The sequence below is a fragment of the Hyperolius riggenbachi genome, chromosome 5 (genome assembly GCF_040937935.1).
Source record: "Hyperolius riggenbachi isolate aHypRig1 chromosome 5, aHypRig1.pri, whole genome shotgun sequence".
NCBI lineage: Eukaryota > Metazoa > Chordata > Amphibia > Anura > Hyperoliidae > Hyperolius > Hyperolius riggenbachi.
Genome location: NC_090650.1, coordinates 444,048,291 through 444,069,518, shown reverse-complemented (window position 1 = coordinate 444,069,518; position 21,228 = coordinate 444,048,291). Strand labels below are relative to the sequence as shown.

Here is a 21,228-nt window from a genome sequence, read left to right as displayed (position 1 = left end):
TGTTTTAAGGTGGGAACACAAACCTGATGTCCCAAACCCAGATGCTGCTTTCCCTCTGCTCACCGTCACACTGCACAGGTTACACACTGCACGGGAAGGATCCTGTGAGTGATCAGTGAAATAGTCCCATGCTTGGGAGGTCCGGCCCTTTCTCTTGGTGTTGACCGGTCGCTGACCAGCATGGGACTGGGTGCTCACAGATGGTGCTGCAGGCTGCTGGACAAGCTGCTGCTGCTGCTGTGTTTGGCCCTGCTGATTAAGCATGCTGCTGCTGCCTATCACACCACCAGCGGAGTCCATGCCCCCCCTAGACTCCACCTGATGCACCCTCCTGACCGATGGACGCCTAACAGGTTCACTTTCACTGCTGCTGTTCGGTGAATTAGTTGGCGTCCAATTTTTGTCGGCCACCTCATCATCACCCACACAAGACAAATCGTCCTCCAAATGGGGACTTGACAATTCCCGACGACGAGTGACTGGGGCATTTCTTGGTGGAGTGGATGGAGAAAAAACTGGACCCACTTCATTCACCACATCCTCCACCAAACTTTGTGAATTGGGTCCCATAGTCTCATGCAGGGCTTCTCCCCACAATTGTCCAATATTACCCTCGTCAGCATTACCTTCAAAAAGATTGGGGGAGAAGCCAGACTCTGCAACATGACCAGCTGCCACAGAGTCTTCCCTGCTATTTGCACTGCTGCCACTGCACATCAGCTCTTCAGATTGGGTGGAGGGCTCCGCACCGATCCAGTCAACCAATGAGGCCGCATCCTGCTTGCCAATGATGCGGCGCCTAGTGGTTGGGAACATAGAAGTGATCCGGGGAGTTCCCCTGCTGCGCCCAGGAAGAACCTCAACCTGATCTGTTTCTGCTACATTGCTGGGCCCTGCCTGCTGCTGGCGTCCTGATGAGGAGGAGCCACCTCGTCCACCAACACTCTTGATGTGCCTCATTTTTAAAAAAAAATTTTTGGGGTCGGGGACAGTAATGAAATTAAAGAAGAAGGGAGGGGACTTACAGGCAATCAATGAAGAAAATCAATGAAATAAATGAAGAAAAAAAGTATAAATGAAAAACTGACACTATGAAAAAGAAATAAAATACACTACACTATCTAGCTTTATCTAACCACTCTCACTGACTTACTAATTTCAAACTAGTCTCAGTCACTTGTCACTCAATACTATATCTATCACACTAAATCTGTCTCTCACTCACACTACTAATACAGGCCTGATCTAACTTCAAACTGCTCTCACACTGTCTACAATCACACTACAATCTAATCTATCTCTCACTACTACTAGTATCTATCTAATATATATAGCAATAATAGCAATCACAGTGAAAAAAAATGTCTTAACAGCACACAATATAATAATGCAGCTCTGAGCTCTCTCTTTCACAATTCTCCTCTAACTAAAACCCACACATGACATCAGCATAAGCCTGTCTTATATACTAGAGGGGTGGGATAGACTCTGATAGGTTGCTAGGATGTGGTTGCTAGGGCCTGTGATTGGTGTAAATTTATGAGGACAGTTATTGGACAGTACTTTTCCGTTTAAATCAAATTTCCGTATATTTATACGGATTTCCGCATTACATACACGGAATTACGCTTTTTTTTCCGCGCTAAATTTCCTCTGATCATGATTGGTCAACTCATTCCGCATCTCCTCATTGGTCAATTCATTCCGGTTCCGTTTGGTCGGATTTCCGCGGAATACCGCATTCCGGATTGTAAATTCCGGATTCCGCAGAACGATCCGGAAACCCAAATTCCGACGGAATTCGGAATTTTAGATTCCGCGGAATTCCGGAAGCCCATGCCTGACCTCCATGTGTCCTGTAAGCTTCCCCAATTGTATCCTGATAGCAGAATAAGGCTGGCCATGATGTTAAAAGCCTGAGACCAATTCCCAAAAGTCCTAGGTATAAGCCTGTAACGCCGATGGTCCTCATCTTCCTCCTTCCGGTGCTCCTTGCCTTTGACCCATCTGTCAATGTTGAAGCATTCCAAAGGCAACAGCGTAAATATGTCCACGTATTCGCGTTTCCATATTTTTTCCCGTACCTCCTTTTTGACGTGCGCTCCCAGTGGCCCTTCAAAGCATGTGTAGGCATGCCCTTTGGCCAGATCCGAGATAGGGTGCGGTTTATCCGCTTTGTCCCCTTTTTCTGCCCTGTCACCTTCCGCCCCACGATCCTCCATAACCACTTCTAAAGCCGCGTTCCCGTGCACCCCTTCCTCCCCAGCTACTTCTACGGCCGCTCCTCCTAAAGCCGTGCCACTAACCGAGACCACTTCCCCCTGTGGCTGCCAAACTGCCTCCAGGCCCCCACTGCCCCTTGCCGCAGTGTCACCACTACCCCCTAAACGTTCGAGTAAGGACTTAACCCCCAGCAACAAGCCCTGAATCGATTCCCCACCTGCATGTACCCTATCGCCTCTGTGACCCTGTGTAATGTGCGACAACGAAAGTGGCAATAACTCACCAGCAGAGCGTGCAGGGGTATCAATCCTGCCGCTCGAAGAAGATTCATCGCCAGCTCCCCTCGAAGTCCCCTCATTCCTGGTCGGGATCTGGGCCGGTGCCGGGGAAGGCGTGCTGCTCCTCCCACTGACCGAGCCCGCCGCACCATCCTGTGAAGAAGCAGAAGAGAAAAGACCAGGCCGTAGGGAAGCACTGTCCGAAGCAACCGTCCCTCCTGCCGAACGACCCCCCATGTCCCCTTGAAGCGGGCCGACTGGCCAGGCCACGCTTCCACCTGCACCCACTAATAAGCTGCCGTTGCCTGCACTAACCTGGCCTGGCCCTGCCCCCACTGGCTGTAGCACTATCCCCCCTGGGCCCTGCACCAGCATAAATGGGCCCCCCAACGGCATCCACGCAGGCCCACCTACCCCCTGCGGCCCCATCTGCCCTGCTGCCTGACCCCTCATTGCAATCCCCTGTATCACTCCACCTCCCACTCCCGCTCCTCCGCTCACCATACCAGTCAGCAATGGCTGACCACGCTGATCTCCCGCCCCCCCCCCCTCCCACAGCGCTGTCCTGTCTGGCTTGGTCAGCGGAACGTGCTGTTCCAGCTCGACCCCCCACTGACTCTGCCTGCGCCCCCCTTTTTCCTCCAGTACCCCCAGTGCGCAGCCCACTACCAGAAGGCCCAGCACCGCTGCCTCCCGCCGAGCGGCCGCCATCTTGCGACCCCCGGCCGCCCTTACGTGCGCCGCCATTGCCGCGCGTACCTCCCTTGCTCTTCCCTTTCTTTTTCCTCCCCACCCCCTAATCACTTACTGCTGCTGCTGCCGGCCCCGCTGATCCTCCGCCGCTGCCACCTGCTCCTTCTTGTCCCGGCCTGCCGCGGGATTCCGGCGGGGACGGGGAGAGCCGATCCACAAGCCTCTTGGCTCGCTTGGGGCGTGCGCCCGCGTCCGCCGGAGCTGCCTCCCGGGCCGCCGTCACCATAAGTCCCTGCAGCCAATCTACTCCCCGGGTAGCAGCCTCCTCCTGGAGGCGCCGAGCCATAGCTGCCATCTCTTCCTCTGCCATCCTAACTAGGCCTAAACCTGATTCCCTAGCAGCAGAGAAAGCACGATTTCTCTGGCTGCCAGCTAAGGAGGTAAGTGGGCTTTACAAAGGGAAGGCAGGCTTCAGACGGAACCAGACGTATGCTGGATATAGTCAAATTCATAGAACTCTGTCGAATGCCTTCGGCGATGCTCACTCTAGATGCGGAGAAGGCATTCGACAGAGTTCACTGGAGGTTTCTTAATGCCACACTACATAAGTTTGGTCTTACAGTGGAGCGCAACTGCAATTATGGCACTATACTCATCCCCCTCAGCCAGAGTTAATGCCGCAGGCTTTATGTCAAAACCCTTCTCCATATCAAACGGCACCCGACAGGGATGTCCTCTATCCCCGATAATCTTTGTCCTCTTAATGGAGACAGTTGCCCAAAAAATCCGCACAAACTCGAACATCTCTGGCATTAAAATAGGTGACTCCCACCATACGATTAGTATGTTTGCAGATGACGTAATGAGCATAGCATTAGGGGCCCCTATACCCCTCTCCCCATACCCTTCCATTCAAGCAACACTAAAGGCGTGGGAATATTTTCTCAAACATCCGCCGGACCCAAAGACCTCACATACACCCTTAATACAAATCGATACCTTGAAACAATTTACTCCTAATCTAGACCTATCCATGTGGCAATCAGCTAACATTAAGTTCATAAACTATATATACGAAAATCGGAATATTAAATCCTTCAAATTACTGCACACCAATTACAAACTCCCTCAATCACAATTATACACGTACCATAGAATCTATAACCTACTGAAAACCCGCCAAATTATCATTCCGCAAATCCCCAGTAAGATTTTAACAATGCTTAATTACAAAGGGAATTTCTCAGGTGGTATCTCACTCTGGTATGAAGAGCTGATGAACAATCTGACCTCTCCACTCCAGAAATATGCTCTAATTTGGGCATATGATCTCAACACTAGAGTTGGGCCGAACAGTTCGCCTGGCGAACCTCTCTGGGCCTCTTACTACTTCCGGGTCGCAATGACCCGGAGTAGTACGCCTGCGCTGCCCGGCGGAGCGCGTCCTAGATCGCGCTCCTGTTGCCGGGCGCTCTCTGCGCATGAGCGTGACGTCACGTCACGCACATGCGCAGAGAGTGCCCGGCAACGGGAGCGCGATCTAGGACGCGCTCCGCCGGGCAGCGCAGGCGTACTACTCCGGGTCATTGCGACCCGGAAGTAGTAAGAGGCCCATGAATTTAGAGATGTTCGCCGGCGAACGGTTCGGGAACCGTTCGCCACATCTCTACTCAACACCTGTATCACTCCTGAGCTCTTAGTCAAAACCACTTTGCTTATAAATAAATATTCAAAATGCAACTCACATTGGGAGATGTCCCGCAAGCTTTTATTTAAATGGCACTATACACCACGGAGAATAGCGTCATTTTCACCTGAGATCTCCCCTTTATGCTGGCATTGCTCTGCCAATGTGGGCACTCTAATACATATGTTGTGGGAATGTCCAATAATTGGGGAATTCTGGCTTAAGGTGGAGAATTTGATTAAAAAATTATTCCTTGGGAATTTCCAAATTCCCCCCCCCTTTCACTAGCACTACTTTTGATAGGACTAGAGAAACTCCCTAAGCAAACCCAACCTCAAATCTGTCATACCATATTAACAGCCCTATCACTCATTTTTTCCAACTGGAAATCGGCAGATCAATTATGTATATCAGCGCTTATGACACTAATCAACAGAAACCTGTCTATGGAGGAAAGAATTAGGAGTAGGGGCCCAGGCTCTCAACTTAAATTCTCCTTGCCAGAAAACTGGGTGCACATGACCACATAAGTTACCAGAAACAGACACGGATGGTTACTATCTACTATACAAGCAGAAAAGTGGATTGTAATGTTATGTTGTTCTTTCCTTCTTGTTTTCTTTTTTTTTCTCTTTTCGCTTATTGTGTTCATTGTCCTTTCTCGCTTATCTCCTGTGTTATTGATTTTATAATATGTTTCCGGTCACCTGAACATATAGGATAGACTGATTATCTGGATATAGGCTTGAACAGTCGGTCACTGGAGATATCTGTTATTATTTTCATGTTATCATAAGCAACAGTTTCTTGGTACAGCTTTCTCACATAGTGGAACTCACTCATGCTATTGGTAGGCCTACGGTCCTCTGTTACTGATAGCCTCATTGAACAACCGGGTATGCATGGTGTCAGCCTAGTCGGTTTAGCTAATGATACTATGTTCGGTCACGAATAATTTAGTACCAATAACAGTGATGTATACTATAAACGAAATAATACTATATATGATGATTAGTAAGGATAAAACCTAAGTAATGCATAAGCTTCAGAATGCTGTTTAAAATGTTTGACAAAGCACAATCTTTATATTTGTATGTTTTAATCCTCAATAAAAATGATTTTGATGGGGAAAAAAAAAAAGAATCCCCGACTGAGCACTCAGTCTAGCTTTTCTACGGAAAGATTATAGCCGAGTCTGTCTTCTCTGGTGTCTTTTCAAGCCCAAGCCTGCCCCCTTGTGGCTCTGCTCAGGAATCATTACAGCTGAGTCATTATAGCAAAGCCAGACTGAATGCTCAGTCCATGATTCTTATCACAGCTGATAACAGACACTTCTAGCAGTGAGGATGAAACAGAGAGCAGGGTAAGTGTTTTCTCTCATGTTCTTACTGATATATATGGTAAAATACACAAGGGTGCTTTGTCTCTGGTTCCCTTTAAGCCCCCTACACACGCTCAACAGCGGTCATTTATGCAGCACAATTGTCAAACAGCTTTCGTTGTGAAACAAGTTGAAACAAAAACAAAAAAAAGTATTTTGCTATTGTTCAAAAGCTGATTAGACTGATAAGAAGTCAATGCAACTGTTGCATTGACTTCTTATCAGTCTTATCAGCTGTTTGAACAATAGCAAAATACTTTTTTTTAGTTGTTTCAACTTGTTTTACAGCAAAAGTTGTATGTGGCTTAACAGACAAGTTTGGCAGATAGTTGGTAGGAGTGTATGAACCTTATGTCAGTCTGCAGTGCAGTGTGATCTCATTGCATTTCTATACGTGATAAACAAGGCTGTACAAACCTAATGAAAGGGCTGAAGCTCCCCCTGCTGGACACAGTCAGTAAATATAACATAATGATGAGTAATGCTAGTCACTTACCTAATTCGTCATTGTTTTTAATAAAATGAAGACAGAACAAAAAGAAATAAAAATGTTTTCAGTTCAGTTTTTCATTTTCCATGCTGCTCATCAATAAAAGAAAGAAACAAAATCTGGATATTGATCAGTTATTCCCCTTTCCCTCTGAGAATCACTATCAGCTGGGATCTCTTTATACTGAGTGTGCTCCAGAAGTGGTCAGTGTGTGTTTTGCAGTTTAGGGGAAAGTTTTTGTATTTTAGTTACAGAGTTAGTTTGGTTGTAATAAAGACTCCGCCCAGCAAGCTCAGCCAGGAATTGTTGGATGACAATCTCCATGCGATTTTCTTGTGTTCCCAGAGACGTCACCAAATCACAGATACAGAAATAATGCTGCATGCCGGGTGTGTCTGGCCAAATATCTAATGACACCGGAGGGAAAAGGGCGCGGCGGTTACCATGTGACTCCAGCCGCCATTGTGATCGGCAAATCTCCTGCAAGATGGAAATTGAACCAAATCACAGAGAGGGGAAAAGGGGCCTTATTATATACAAATACAACTATTATAATGTAACAGTGACTGAGGATTTAAGGATAGAAATCAGGGATTGTTCCCGGGGCATGACAACAAATCAGGGGCCCCATGCCAGCACTAGGATGGGCCCCAAAATGTCCACAACCCTTCCCCCGCCTCCCCTGGGCAACCCACCTGCCAGGGACCAAGAGTGCCCAACACCCCCTAATATGGAGGAGGGACCCTGTATTTGGCTGAGTTTATCCGGGATGATAATCCCCATTAGAGCAGTCAGTGAGCGGCAATGGGCTGTCTTCCAGGCAATGGAAATTTTCCTGCTGCATAAATTGGATAGTTTGCTGCATGTTTCACACTATACTGTACATGTGTTTGCATCCAAATCCCGCCTGTCTGCATACATTTTACATAGGAAACAATGGAGAATGGATTGCCCAATATGCAATCCGTATAGGAAAATAGAAAAAAATTTACTCAACTTTCTTTCTTTCCATGTTAAAATCTGCATGCAAATTCTAACTTGTAAAATGTAAAGGTGTAGTGAAGACTCAGCCTTACAGTGAGGTTACGTAGTTGCCCCCCCCCCCCCCCCCATAGCTCTGGGCCCTCCGGGGTAGCAGGGTCTGCTGCATAATAGTTACACCCCTGATTGGCCCTGGAAATCACACACAGCTGGTAAGTAGGAATGAGCATCCGGATTCTGTACAGAACTTAAATCTTACCTGATGCGCACTGCAGTGGGGGAAGGAGATACTCACCCTAGTTGCCACCTCTGTGCACTGTCCTCCACGTTGTGTTTCTGCTCTTCAGGCACTTCCTCCTTCCGGCTGTGAAGGAAGAAGTAGTTGAAGAGCTGGAATACAATGTGGAGGGCAGCGCACAGAGGCGGCAACAAGGTGTGCATCAGTTTAAATTGAGCCAATCACAATCCTCTCCCTGTGATGTCACCAGTGGGTGGTGCTTTCACAATCTCTGATTCCCCCAGATATCTTAATACAACCATCCACTACACATAACCCAGCATGGAGGGGCTCGGTGAAGGGGGCAGTGAAGGTGTGGAGGTGTCTGATGGGGTCACACAGGGCATAAAGGGAGATCTGCCCGGCCTCATAATCCAGATATATCCTGACTCTATCACTGCGGATCCCATCAGGTAACTGGATCTCTTTATTGTCATGTCTCACTAAGTACTTGTTATCCCTCCTGCACAAACCCCAGGACTTGTTATTATATCCAATCACTGACTGACCTCTCCTGGTTATACTGGAGTAACACATCCCGACTATCCACCAAACTGATCCCCCAACATCCACTTCCCAGTAATGTCGCCCTGAGGAGAAACTCTGTCTGCTCAACACCTGAGGAGAACAACCCTTAAATCTCTCTGGTGTTTCTGGGTGGGTCTGGTGTGGTGAGTTGGTTGCAGTTTTCCTGTCATCTGATATACGTAGCCCATTACCAGCTGTGGTTATATCCAGTAATATGTCTGCAGGCTGTATAGAGATATAGATCCTCCCGGTTACCACAAACATGATATTAGCTAGTGCTGTGTGTAATGTGTGTGAGATGCCGGCCACATCCAGATACCCTCCATCACGGAGCTGCTTATCATGTCTGTCCTCCGTGTCACACAAGTCACCTGTGTCTGGTTCCTGTAAGACAGTCAGTGGATCAGTCATGTTACACAGCTCCTCAATGTGGCGCATCTTCCTGGACAGCTCCTCCTCCTTTATCTCCAGCCGTCTGATGATGTCATCATAGCATTGTACCTGGCTCATGATGTCACTCAGGACTCTCTTCTCCAGCTCCTCCAGCCGTCTCCTGAGGTCTCTAAACAGGGCAGTGACTCTCTCTGCTTCACCATCTGCTTTTTCTTGTGCTTCTCTCCTGTGTTCCTCCAGACGCTGGGCTCTTTTCTCAGCCTCCTCTGTCTCTGCCATCAGTTTCTGCAGATCAATACTCAGTTTTTTCTTCTTCTCCTCAGAGGCCTCACCCAGTGACATCATCTTATGTCCCACATGTTCCCCGATCACATAGCAGGACACACAGACACAGGCAGCATCCTCAGTGCAGTAATACTTCAGTATTTCCTTATGGACGGAGCATTTCCTCTTCCCCAGGTCAGTGGTGGGAGGCAGTAAAGTATGTCCCCCTGACCTGTCATGTTTCCTCAGGTGATGATCACACAAGGGGGTCTCACACTGCAGACAGGATTTAGTAGCAGGAACAGGAAAGTCACAGTAATTACAGAAGACCCCGGTCTGCTCCTGATCTGTCTCTGTAGCATGAAAAGCCTCACAGATATTATGTAATGTTGTGTTCCTCACCAGCTGAGGCCTCCTCAGATATATCTTCTGACATTCAGGACATTTATATTCCTGTAGATCCTCCTGATGGTCCCAGGCTTGTGTAATGCAGCCCCGGCAGAAGTTGTGGCCACATGGCAAAGTCACAGGATCTCTATAGATCTCCATACAGATGGAGCAGCGGAGCTCAGCAGTCACACCAGCAGACGCCATTGTCACACCTGGACCCAGATGAGCAGGTTAGGTTAGTTATTTCTCTGTCACATGACAAGTAAGGTGCAGCCAGCTTTCAAAGTTTACCTTGACACTGAATGTAAAGCACGTAGAGGTGTATAGATTACTAGCCGACCCGTGTCGTAGCATACGCCGCATAATTATGAATGCGTGAAGACTTCCTGAAAGACACAGTTGTGCAGATGGAGTGGGTTTGAGCAGGGCCGGCCCGCTCATGAGGCGGGGTGAAACTTTTGCCTCAGGCAGCACATTTCTAGGGGCGGCATCCACCCGTCGGTGGGTGCGGGGGGCCGCCCGCCGAGCTGGAGGGGTAGCGGGCAGGACGGGGGTATTGGGCCTAGCGGCGGGGAGGGGGGTCGGACCCCCCCCCTCCCTCGCCTGGGTCCCCTGTCCTCTGCTCCCCTCCAGCCTTAAATAGATCAGAAGCGCTACTCGTAAGAGGCAGTGGGCGGGGAGGACTCACCTCTTCCTCGATCCGGCGTGCGCTCCACTGACGTCACTTCCTGCAACGCCACCCACTGTATTGTAAGTGGACGGCGTTGCAGGAAGTGACGTCAGTGGAGCGCACGCTGGATCGAGCGAGGAAGAGGTGAGTCCTCCCCGCCCACTGCCTCTTACGAGTAGCGCTTCTGATCTATTTAAGGCTGGAGGGGAGCGGAGGACGGGGGACCCAGGCGAGAGAGGGGGGGTCCGACCCCCTCCCCGCCGCTAGGCCCAATACCTGGTCCTGCCCGCTACCCCTCCAGCTCGGCAGCGGCGCCCCCCCCCCCCCCCCACCACGGGGGCGGGGGGGGCGGGGGCGGCAGCAATCATTTTTTCAAAATTTGCCTCAGGCGGCAAAAAGTCTAGGGCCGGCCCTGGGTTTGAGGTTATCACTGTTAGGGATAGTTAGATGGAACTGTGGACAGAGCAACATACGGTTGTCCGTGACTGAATACTGGTTTTGGTAGGTACAGGCATATCTTGTTGTAAGTTATTAATTGTGCCTTATTAATTGTCATAGCAAAAGATAATCTAACAGGAAATTGTCTGCGTGTAAAAGTAAAAGGCAAATTAGAATCTGATGGGGTGAGGGAAATGCGGGGAATAAGGGCAGTTTGTGGGGTAGCAGCTGCGATAGTTTTACACTCCAGTACATTGCGGTGAATGTTCGTGACAGTCAGTCTAGTGCCATTGCACAGACCTCTTGCTGGCATGAGGTTTCTGAGAAGCATAATGACTGCACCAATTTTAATTTTCAGTTTATGCGGAGGCATGCCAGAGGCTGTTAAGAAATTCTTCTGGGAATGAAAGTTGATCTGCGGGATCATCTGTGACAATGGAGTCAACACTGGTGAAAGTTACTTCGTGGGTAGGGATACGTTTCAGTACTTGTTCATTAAGGTGTAGTGAGTCGTCGTTGGTGACGCTTCATAGAGCTCGGGTACTCAGTATTTCGGGAGTGATAGTTGAGAAGTCGATGTCACCATATAGTTCTTGAACGGCATCAGAAGTCAGAGGAAAACAATGTGTAGGCAATGTTACAGCTGTTCCGGTTTTTCCGTCTCCCAACATCGAGGAGCCATTTTGCAAAATCTTTTTCGTGAGGGAGCGCTCTCATTTTTGTCGTCAGTGTAAGTACATGTATGTGATGCCACAAAGGTTGTTTGTTAATGCAACTGGCAACAGTAAGTGCTCGGGAGCCACGCATAATGACGGGGAGTATTTGTCTGAAATCTCCCCCGAGTAGTATCGTTTTCCCTCCAAATGGTTGCATCTCACCCGTGAGGTCACGTAATAACCTGTCAACAGCCTGGAATGCGTATGCATGTGTCATTGGCGCCTCGTCCCATATTATCAATTTGGATTGCAGCAGATGTTGAGCGTGTGGTGAGGTAGGTTTGATGTTGCATGTGGAAGCATTAGTCAGCTTCAAAGGTATTTTAAAAACAGAATGTGCAGTACGTCCACCCGGTAACAATGTTGCAGCAATTCCGGTAGATGCTACGGGTGTAGGAACGTCTCCCCTCCCTCTGATGGTATGAATCAGGGTTTTGTAGACAAAGGTTTTCCCTGTTCCTTCAGGACCGTCTAAGAAAAAGCATGTTTGTCGCGGATAGGCATCGCTGTATGCAGCGTGTAAAACAGAGTCAACAGCGATTTTTTTTTTGTTCTGTATTGAGTTTAGCGTAGTGTTCCATAGCGTTCCATAGCGTTTGAGTGTTCAACCTGAGCGTCGATGGTGACAGATGAATGACACAGGGGAAGAATATCAGTGGTTGGTAGGTGTAATTTGTGCAGGTTGAGGCCATGTGGTTGGAGCATGTCGTTAATTTCCGCGAGAGCATACATGGAAGCAGTGGCTGGAGAGTATTTTGTGCGAAGGTCCTCATAACGGGAGAGTTTATGCGTGTCCCAAAGGTGTGGAACATTGTGCGGTTCACCGAAGACACAGACAAAAACGAAAAGTTGTCGCAAGAAGAATGGCATTCGTATCTGGGATGCTTCTGTAAGAGTGTCATCCCATATCTTGTCGTCTTTAAGAAGACCAAATTGTTGGCACGCTTCTTTGAAAGTGTTACATTGGACGCCGTTGACAGTTTGTAGATGCTGAAAACTTTTGACGCCTACGGAACGGGTAAGGAGAAGTCTGAGATAATAGCGTTCTGTGTCGTTAATAGCAACAACAGGCATTCTACCGATTACTTTGGTGCCTCCTCTGATTCTCTTTTTCCATTTTCCAGACGACTGTTGGAATGTGTAATGTTGTGGAACATCCGTGTAATGTAAGTCCACAGCTTCGGGATCTGTCTTGTTCAGTTCAAACCATGCTAAGAGCATAGTGTTTTTGTTAGCTTGTCTTTGTAGCGCTTGTTCCTCGTGACCTTCATGAAAGAAGATGACTTGTTGTTCTGGCAAATGAACTGGTAATCGTGTAATAACGTGAGATTTTTCAGAAAGACTGTATTCGTTCAAACGCCACATAGCCTCCGGAGCACTAACATACCTACCGTCAAGAAAAGTCTGTATTTCGTCATGTTGGAAAACACCATTGGCTGGCTCCTTGTGAAGTGCAATGGATGCAGCGTCATGTCCTTTGTACACATACTTATACAGGTACTTGATACATTGAATGGAGGCGCAAACTTCAACATTAATATGTGCATTGAATTTCTGAGAAAGCCAGGGATTGTAAGGAACTATCCAACGGTTGCCGATATCGTATTTGCCTACAATGGCAGTTCTCCCCTGTCTTCGGCGGTATATGGGGTATCCTTGTGTGTTTTCTTGCGTCTCAACGTTGAAGTCCTTTGGGAAACTTTTGGTACACGTGCCGTCTTTCATGCAAGGTGAGTTGGCGTTGAGCGTTCCACACGGACCATGGACCATGCATTTAGTGACAATTTGGAAAAGTCGACGGTGTATTTGGGGATTTGGAAGCTCAGCGCAGATATACTTGTCTATGTCATCTTTGGTCCTTATTTTGGATTGTGAGTCAAGTGTAAGTAACATATTGCAATGAGGGAATCCTCGTTTTTGGAACTCAATGACGTATATGTAAGCGATAACATTGCCAAAAATATTCTTGTCGAGAAAATCTGTTAGGAATTCTCGCAGTTTGATATGAAAGACGCGGGCAACGATGTCGGGTCTGTGTCAAAAGGTACATGCAACAGAACTACCAAGATGCAATGGCAATTGTCCGCAAATGTGGAAAGCCTGACTTATTTCTAACCTTCACCTGCAATCCTACTTGGCCGGAAATCTCCAACGCCATTTCTCCTCATGACTGACCAGTCACACGCAAATCTTGTTGATGGGAGCATAGGTAATGTAAACGTGCTCCTTCTGTTCGGACATACGCGTCAACGACGTATTGCTGGAAGAGTTTGCCACTGGAATGCAACGTGGAAAATGCAGATCGCATGGCAAGCCTGTAAGCATATTATTGTAGTTGTTTGACTCGTGTTCATTTAGCAGTTTGCTTATGCTCAACATGGGTCAATTGTATGTGCCAGCCTGGATCTCTGTAAGGGAATAGAAGCGGATAAACCATAGGATCGCAGTTCATATTGAGTACAGAGATACGCTTGCAAGCGTCTCCCGTTGGGTATATGCAAATGTCACATTGAGCAGGAGATTCCCCGTCTTCCCCTACAAAGATAGCAGCAACATCAGTATGACAGGAAGGGGCGTTATACCTTCTGATATCCAGACTTGGTTTTTCCATGAATACCATTCGTACAGCAGCAACAGAGTTACTGTGACTGATAATGTCATGCATTTGCATGTAAGACTTAGCAAAGGGATTAACCTGTCGTATCATTTTGTCTAGTTTCATCAACAAAATGTCTTTGCAAGCGCTGTTACATTCGTTTTGCAAACGTTGAGTGGTAGCCTCAGCGGAATCGAAGATGTATAACTGGCCGTATTGTGGTGACGTGTTAGGATTGGTATATAAAGGAGAGACTTGGTGATAAATTTGACCATGGATTCTGAAAGCATACGGTCCGTGGCCAGGTGGTTGAGCGATGTGGGCGCCCATTGAAGCAAAAGCTAAAGCAGAGTTGTATTCCCTGATACGATCACAGTAATTTCGGGACAACGGGTTCTTGCCAGTCAAGAGGTCTTGTAATAAAACAGGAGGTTACGATAGGGATGGCAAACACACCTTGCCGTTATGACAACAATCAGTGTAATGTCCCGATTTGTTGACCTCTGATGGCCAATGAAGATTGCAAGAAGTACATAGTGCGGTAGGTAGGCCAATGTTCTGTTCCTGGACGGGAATGGCGGTATCTTCTTGGAAAGCAGCGGAAAGTTGAATGCGGTGACTGCGCATGTGGTTTGCGAGAAGATGTGAGCTTTTGTAAGAGGTTTTGCAATGTACACATTGAAAGATTGTGTTTTGGGAATGTGTTTTCGTATGTTTGTTGAGAAGAAATGATGTTTGGAAGCATTGACTGCAGTGTTCACACTGAAAGGACTTAGTCACAGAATGTGTTTTGACATGCTTGGTAAGAGATGTGCGTGCGTTAAAGTTTTTGTTGCAAATGTTGCATACAAATATATTTGTTGTATGTATTTTGACATGGTTGAGGAGATCCACGTGAGCCGTGAAGTGTTTGTTACAGAATGTGCAGTAGAAGGTGTGACTGGAATGAGTTTGTAATAAGTGGTTCTTGAGAGCGCAAGTAGTTTTGAAGCATTGGAGGCAATGTTCACATTGTATCATTCGTTCAGTGGATTGGAGGGAGGTGGAGAGACGTTGGCCGGGATTGTAAACTTGAGGAGAGGCCTGAGGACATTCTCTGAAGTGAATGGTGATAGTTGCGGGAAGTATTTGGGACCGGATCAGATAAAAATGGCGCACAGCGCCGATGTATAATAATGGCGCCGCATTGAATTGTGCTGTAAAACGTTATTTACAGTTATCACTGTAAAAAAATGGCGCATGGGCCAATTAAACAGTTGTAAGGTGAAATAATGGCGCCCAACACTGCTACCGCTAAATAAGCTTTTCTAACCTTTCTAATCGCTATTGTATGCCAACACATTTCAGGAACTAATCCCCATTGTTTTCCTAAGTTTAATACGTGTGCTAAATTCATTATAGCGATAATTAAACACAGTAATAGTTAACTCCTTAGTAATGGTAATTATGGCTGAATGGGTAAATACCATTTATTTACTTGCCGTTCGCGATCTTTTGTTCCTTAGAGAAAGGTGATTATGTTAATTCCTGTAACGTCACATTCTTGACTGTACTCCAGTTTCCTCCCCCTGACCTTGCCGTAATTCATGGTCTGCATTAATCTTCCCTTTTGCCCTTAACGATAAATTATGTTTTAGGAATTTACGGGGAGTTTAGTATCTCTCTTCCCCGTTTCCTTCACGTTATTTATGCCCCGGTCTTCCCTGGTTTTTTTTTACTTCGGGACAGCACAGAAGCATATAAAACTGCAGTGTATACTTCCCCCTGCTTCCATCCTCTGCCCGACCCTCGTGTGTCCAGCTGCCCCTGGCCTGGATGAAAATACTACAAGCAGCTGGTTGAAGTATTCGCAACTCTATCTGAGCCCATCCACCAATCAGGCGGGGGGCGCTGCCCCATATCCGCCAATCACCGCTACTCTCATCTCTGCTCAGTCTTTTAATTGGTCCCAATGCTCCCGCCTCCGAGACCATCGGGTCCCAATTAAAAGACTGAGCAGAGATGAGAGTAGCGGTGATTGGCGGATATGGGGCAGCGCCCCCCGCCTGATTGGTGGATGGGCTCAGATAGAGTTGCGAATACTTCAACCAGCTGCTTGTAGTATTTTCATCCAGGCCAGGGGCAGCTGGACACGCGAGGGTCGGGCAGAGGATGGAAGCAGGGGGAAGTATACACTGCAGTTTTATATGCTTCTGTGCTGTCCCGAAGTAAAAAAAACCAGGGAAGACCGGGGCATAAATAACGTGAAGGAAACGGGGAAGAGAGATACTAAACTCCCCGTAAATTCCTAAAACATAATTTATCGTTAAGGGCAAAAGGGAAGATTAATGCAGACCATGAATTACGGCAAGGTCAGATGCTATAACGCTAAATTAGGATAAGAGGCAAAAAACATCGGCATCACTGTGCGCAATTTTTCGCAGGCGCCATTTTTATATGGAACCATTAGGGACATAGCGACAATTTCTGCCTCCCCACCATAAACACCAGGAGTGCTCATGTAGTCAGCATAGTGTTGTGCAGACTGTATGACTATGTTTCCACGGCTAAGAACAACGGACAGCACATCGCCAAAGTAATCCCAATGTTGGTAAACCTAGTTCACAGCCATGTTGCGAAGTTCGAGAGCAACAGTTTCCTCAATGACATTTTTCCAAAAGTATGCGACCGATAGAAACAAACAGTTACCTGACGCAGGAATTTGTATAACATTGAAGGAAACATTGTTTCCATGAAAGACATGTAACGCAGCAGCCATCTTCTATCTATCTATGTATCTAATCGAGTACGTGCCTCAACCTTGAAGCAAGAAAGAGAAGTAGGCTTTCCATGAGAAAATGTAGGCGTGCTCAAACACCAAGTTTAACCCTAGCAAGTCTGGCTTTGAAAATCTGGCCTAATTGGCTATTCATGAGGCAATGCTCATGCAAATATGCATTTGCTTTCGCATGCCAAACTATGCAGGGTCAAAAAACCAATACCACAAAGCTGTCGCCCTGCGGGAATTAGTTCATGCTACATTAGCACTATCCAGGAGCGCCATGGGGAGGCTTCCCAATGCCCCCATACAACCGGGGGGACCGCGGGGGCCCAGGCTTTCTCACTGCCTGGGAACCACAGCGGCACCTCGGAGGGGGAGGCTGGGTGGCGCAGCCGACCCCCCCCCCCAAGCGTGGCCAGCACCAGGGAGATCCATCCGCACCCACTACATACCAATATTAAAAACAGGCACTTACCTTAACATCCATTGCGTTCTGCTACATGCGCATTAACTTGGGGGCACCACATGAGAAAGGAGTGAAGCATGGGTCACCCCAAGCTTTAGAGCTCAGGGCTGGCTCACATACAACACTCCAGAGGGGGGGGGGGGGGGAGGACAGGCGCAGACAACTCACTCCAGGGCTCCCACCACCGGAGCGAGCCATCCACCACCTGCCTCCAAAGGATACAAATTGCAAAAATTGCTTTCCATGAGAAAATTAATGCGCATGTAGCAGAACGCAATGGACGTTAATGTAAGTGCCTGTTTTTCATATTGGGAGGTGGGTGCGGACGGATCTCTCCGGCGCTGGCCACGCTTGGGGGGGGGGGGTCGGCTGCGCCACCCAGCCTCCCCCTCCGGGGTGCCGCTGTGGTTCCCAGGCAGTGAGAGAGCCTGGGACCCCACGGTCCCCCCAGTTGTATGGGGTCATTGGGAAGCCTTCCCGTGGCGCTCCTAGATAGTGCTAATGTAGCATGAACTAATTCCTGCAGGGCGACCGCTTGAGTACATATGAAATCGGCGCCGATAGACTTGGGCGCAGGATACAGCCGGTATATGGCTGGTCCTGCTTCTGCACAAGTCGTCTGTGATAATTACTATTCCCCCTCCAGGCCGCCATGGATAGTGGGGGAATGATATAATTCGGCTTCCAGCGATTGCTGGAGGTCGAATTATTGTGTTTTTTAAGCAACTTCGGCTCCGTCTTCTGACGGCGCTGACGTTACTCACTGAGCGCAGCTATAGACTGATTCCCATTACAGTCTATGGCGGCACTTGCTGCGCCTAAATCTAGCAGTGCTGTAAAGCACTGCTCCACGACCGCTTTGCAGTATTGTTTTTTTGACCCTGCATAGTTTGGCATGCGAAAGCAAATGCATATTTGCATGAGCATTGCCTCATGAATAGTCAATTAGGCCAGATTTGCAAAGCCAGACTTGCTAGGGTTAGGCCTCCTTTCCACGGACTGTTTATAGGCAGTGAAATGCCTCTCAAACTCTCTCAACTGCTCACTGCTGCCTAGTAACTGCTTGTTGCTGCCTGATAACTGCTTGTTGCTGCCTGATAACTGCTTGTTGCTGCCTGATAACTTCTTACTTGTGCCTGGTAACTGCTTGCTGAGCACACAGCTCAACAGTCCGTGGAAAGGAGGCCTCAAACTTGGTCTTTGCGCACGCATAAATTCTCTCATGCAAAGTTCTTCTTCTTCTTGCTGGAAGGTTGAGGCACTTAATTATATATATAGATACATACAGATATATATAGAGATACATATTTCCATATGTCTCCATGTCAGCACGATCGGGTTAAACCCCGCCCTCTTTAACCCCCATAGGACCTGTATCTATAAATTTCTCCCATAAGCTCCTCCCCTAGTCTTTCTTTTTTCCTCGCTCACCTCATCTAACCTCCATGGACCAGTGCACCTGCTGGAATGTGAATAGGATACGAGCGATACTGCAATCAAGTTTCAAGTAAATTCCTCTTACCTCACACATGGGTTGGCCTCTCCTATGTATATCCCTACCGCCATAACTAATTGGCATGGCGCAGGGATCCCTGATTCCGGTCTCGGGGTATGTAGCAACTGTGCCTCCTGTTGCTGCTCTGGTGTGTGTGCGGCTAATGGCCGCCGCCCCTGGTATTGATCCTGGTTGTGGAGGATCGGGCGGCATGGAGTAGAGCGTGCGCTTCACATGCGCACCACTGCCGCTGAATTTCGCTTCCTGCTTCCGGTGGTATCCCCATTGGGCCTCGCTGGAGTCGGCATACGCCCCCTCTAGCGTGGATTGGTCTGTTGGTGTGAGTCTGGTGACTCATCAGAGCCCGCCTCCTTCAGCCGCCGCGATTGGCTGGGTTCTGGAGGAGGGATATTTAGGTCTCCACGCTGTCACTCTCTGCGTGCAGGGCTACTGCAGGGACGTACCCGGACTACACGCTGTGGAGAGAGCTTCACTATGTCGCAGGAGGGACAGGAAGCAGGTACAGCTGGCTATGTTGGTTACTCTTATGTTTTTTGTATGCTGCATAGTTCTGCAGACTGGAGCTGCAGGTTAGGTAGGATTAGTTAGTTTAGAGGTATAGCTGTAGCTGTGGTAGAACAGGTGTATATATATATATATATATATATATATATATATATATATATATATATATATACTGACTGCTGTTATATGTTTACAGCGGATGCTGTAGGTGTTGATCAGGATCCTCCATCACCCCAGGATCATAGATTACCAGACAATGACCGGCCACAGAGTAAGAGGTAAGAGGGCAGTAAGTATAGACTCTGTGTTCTAGTTTTTTTAGGAAAAGAGTGCATACTAATTGGCTGTCTACTGTCGTTTCAGTAACGACGGACGCAGCCACAGACCTCAATCTAAATCAAGATCAAGGTCGAGATCAAGATCTCGTTCAAGACGATCCTACAGGAATTACTCTTCTTATAGAGCACGATCAAAGTCAAGGAAAAGATCACGCTCTAAAAGACGTTCGAGGTCTAGGAGGCGAGATCACAGCAAGTTGCCTAATAGGCGACGTTATGATCATAGACATTCATCGAGAAAACGATGCTGGGCATGCGGAGACGATGTCATGACAGGGAAACTAGTATGTCAGGCATGCTTCTATACTATGGCTAGGGAGACGGAGCAGCCCAGAGATATCGCTCTAATGATAAAGGACGCTGTCCAAGAATCAATGGGCAACTATATAGCATCGTTACTGACTCCGCAAACCAGCAGTACCATTCTACAGCTTTACCGGAACCATCTCACAATGTGGATGAGGAGGAAGATCAATCTATGATTGGTTTTAACTTTAACTTAGTACAGCCATTCATAAAGTCAATTAGAGAGGCCATTGAATGCTATCAGGAAAATGAGGAGGAACAGCCAGGGATGAGTCAAAGGGAATACTATTCCCATTTAAAAAAATCGACCAAAGGATTTCCTTTGTTTGAGACCATAAGAGGTATAATGCAAGAGGAGTGGAAGAAGGTCGACAAAAAGCCCAGCTTAGTCAATAGATTTAATAAGATGTATCCTATGGAAGATACGGAGATGACAAGGATGGAAGATCCCCCAAAAGTTGATGCGTTAGTAATTGGATTAGCCAAGCATGTAACATTACCTAGAGACGACGCAGTCTCATTTAAGGACACAATGGATAAGAAAATAGACGCCGAACTGAAGAAGTCATATGCCGCTTCAGGGGCGGCCTGTAAACCAGCAGTCGCATTGACGTCAGTGGCAGAGGCATTAAGATCCTGGATCCAAAATATAGCAGATGCCATTAAATCGGACGCGGATAGGGAGGCAATTATAACAGCCTTAGATGATGTGAAGATAACCACAGATTTCATGGGAGAGGCTGCCATAGATATACTGAAGTGTTCAACGAGAGCCATGCTACATTCGGTAATATCTAAAAGAGCCTTATGGTTGAAGGGGTGGTCCGCCGACCCAAGCTCCCGACAGGACTGGTGCAAAATCCCATATGATGGGAAGAATTTGTTTGGGGAAGAATTGGATGCTGCCACAAAGAAAGTGACGGGAGGCAAATCTGGCATGATTCCTCAGGACCGCAAGCCAAAGAAACAGGGGTTTCCACAGAGGAACTCTTTTCAACAGGCCAAGTACAGAACCAATACACCCTACAGACCAGGAAGGGAATATCGTAGGAACTGGCAGAGTTCTCAGTCCACTCTAGCCAGATTCAACAAACAAAAGAAAACCACACAACCACTGACTCAAACGAAGTCCTTTTGATGGTCAGCCCATCCAGACACTACCAGTGGGAGGAAGACTACAAGCATTCAAGGAGGTCTGGATGGAAAATATAAAAGATTCATGGGTGACGCAGACAATTTCAGAAGGCCATCGCTGGACCTTTTCAAAGAAACCACCAAACATTGTACAAGTTACAAAAATTCCAAGGAATCAGGAGAGAAGAAGAATACTAC

General features: G+C 47.6%; 3 protein-coding genes across 3 annotated transcripts in view; all 3 read right to left on the bottom strand.

The window, feature by feature from the left end:
- The window catches only part of LOC137519256 (E3 ubiquitin-protein ligase TRIM39-like), a 114,039-nt gene extending 104,903 nt beyond the window's left edge, over window positions 1-9,136 (bottom strand). Inside the window, exon 1 of the mRNA XM_068238135.1 lies at window positions 9,040-9,136. The gene's annotated coding sequence lies outside the window, so the exon portion shown is untranslated. The remainder of the gene's footprint in view (window positions 1-9,039) is intronic.
- Window positions 8,215-9,789, bottom strand: LOC137519493 (E3 ubiquitin-protein ligase TRIM39-like). The gene has a single exon (XM_068238448.1). The coding sequence runs from the start codon at window positions 9,787-9,789 to the stop codon at window positions 8,215-8,217; it is 1,575 nt and encodes a 524-aa protein (XP_068094549.1).
- A 2,184-nt stretch (window positions 9,790-11,973) lies between these two features.
- LOC137519492 (uncharacterized) lies at window positions 11,974-14,116 on the bottom strand. Its single transcript, XM_068238447.1, has 2 exons — window positions 13,992-14,116; window positions 11,974-13,441 (listed from the first exon to the last, which is right to left on the bottom strand). Exons 1-2 carry the CDS (start codon window positions 14,114-14,116, stop codon window positions 11,974-11,976), a joined length of 1,593 nt encoding a protein of 530 aa, XP_068094548.1.
- Window positions 14,117-21,228: the final 7,112 nt, after the last annotated feature.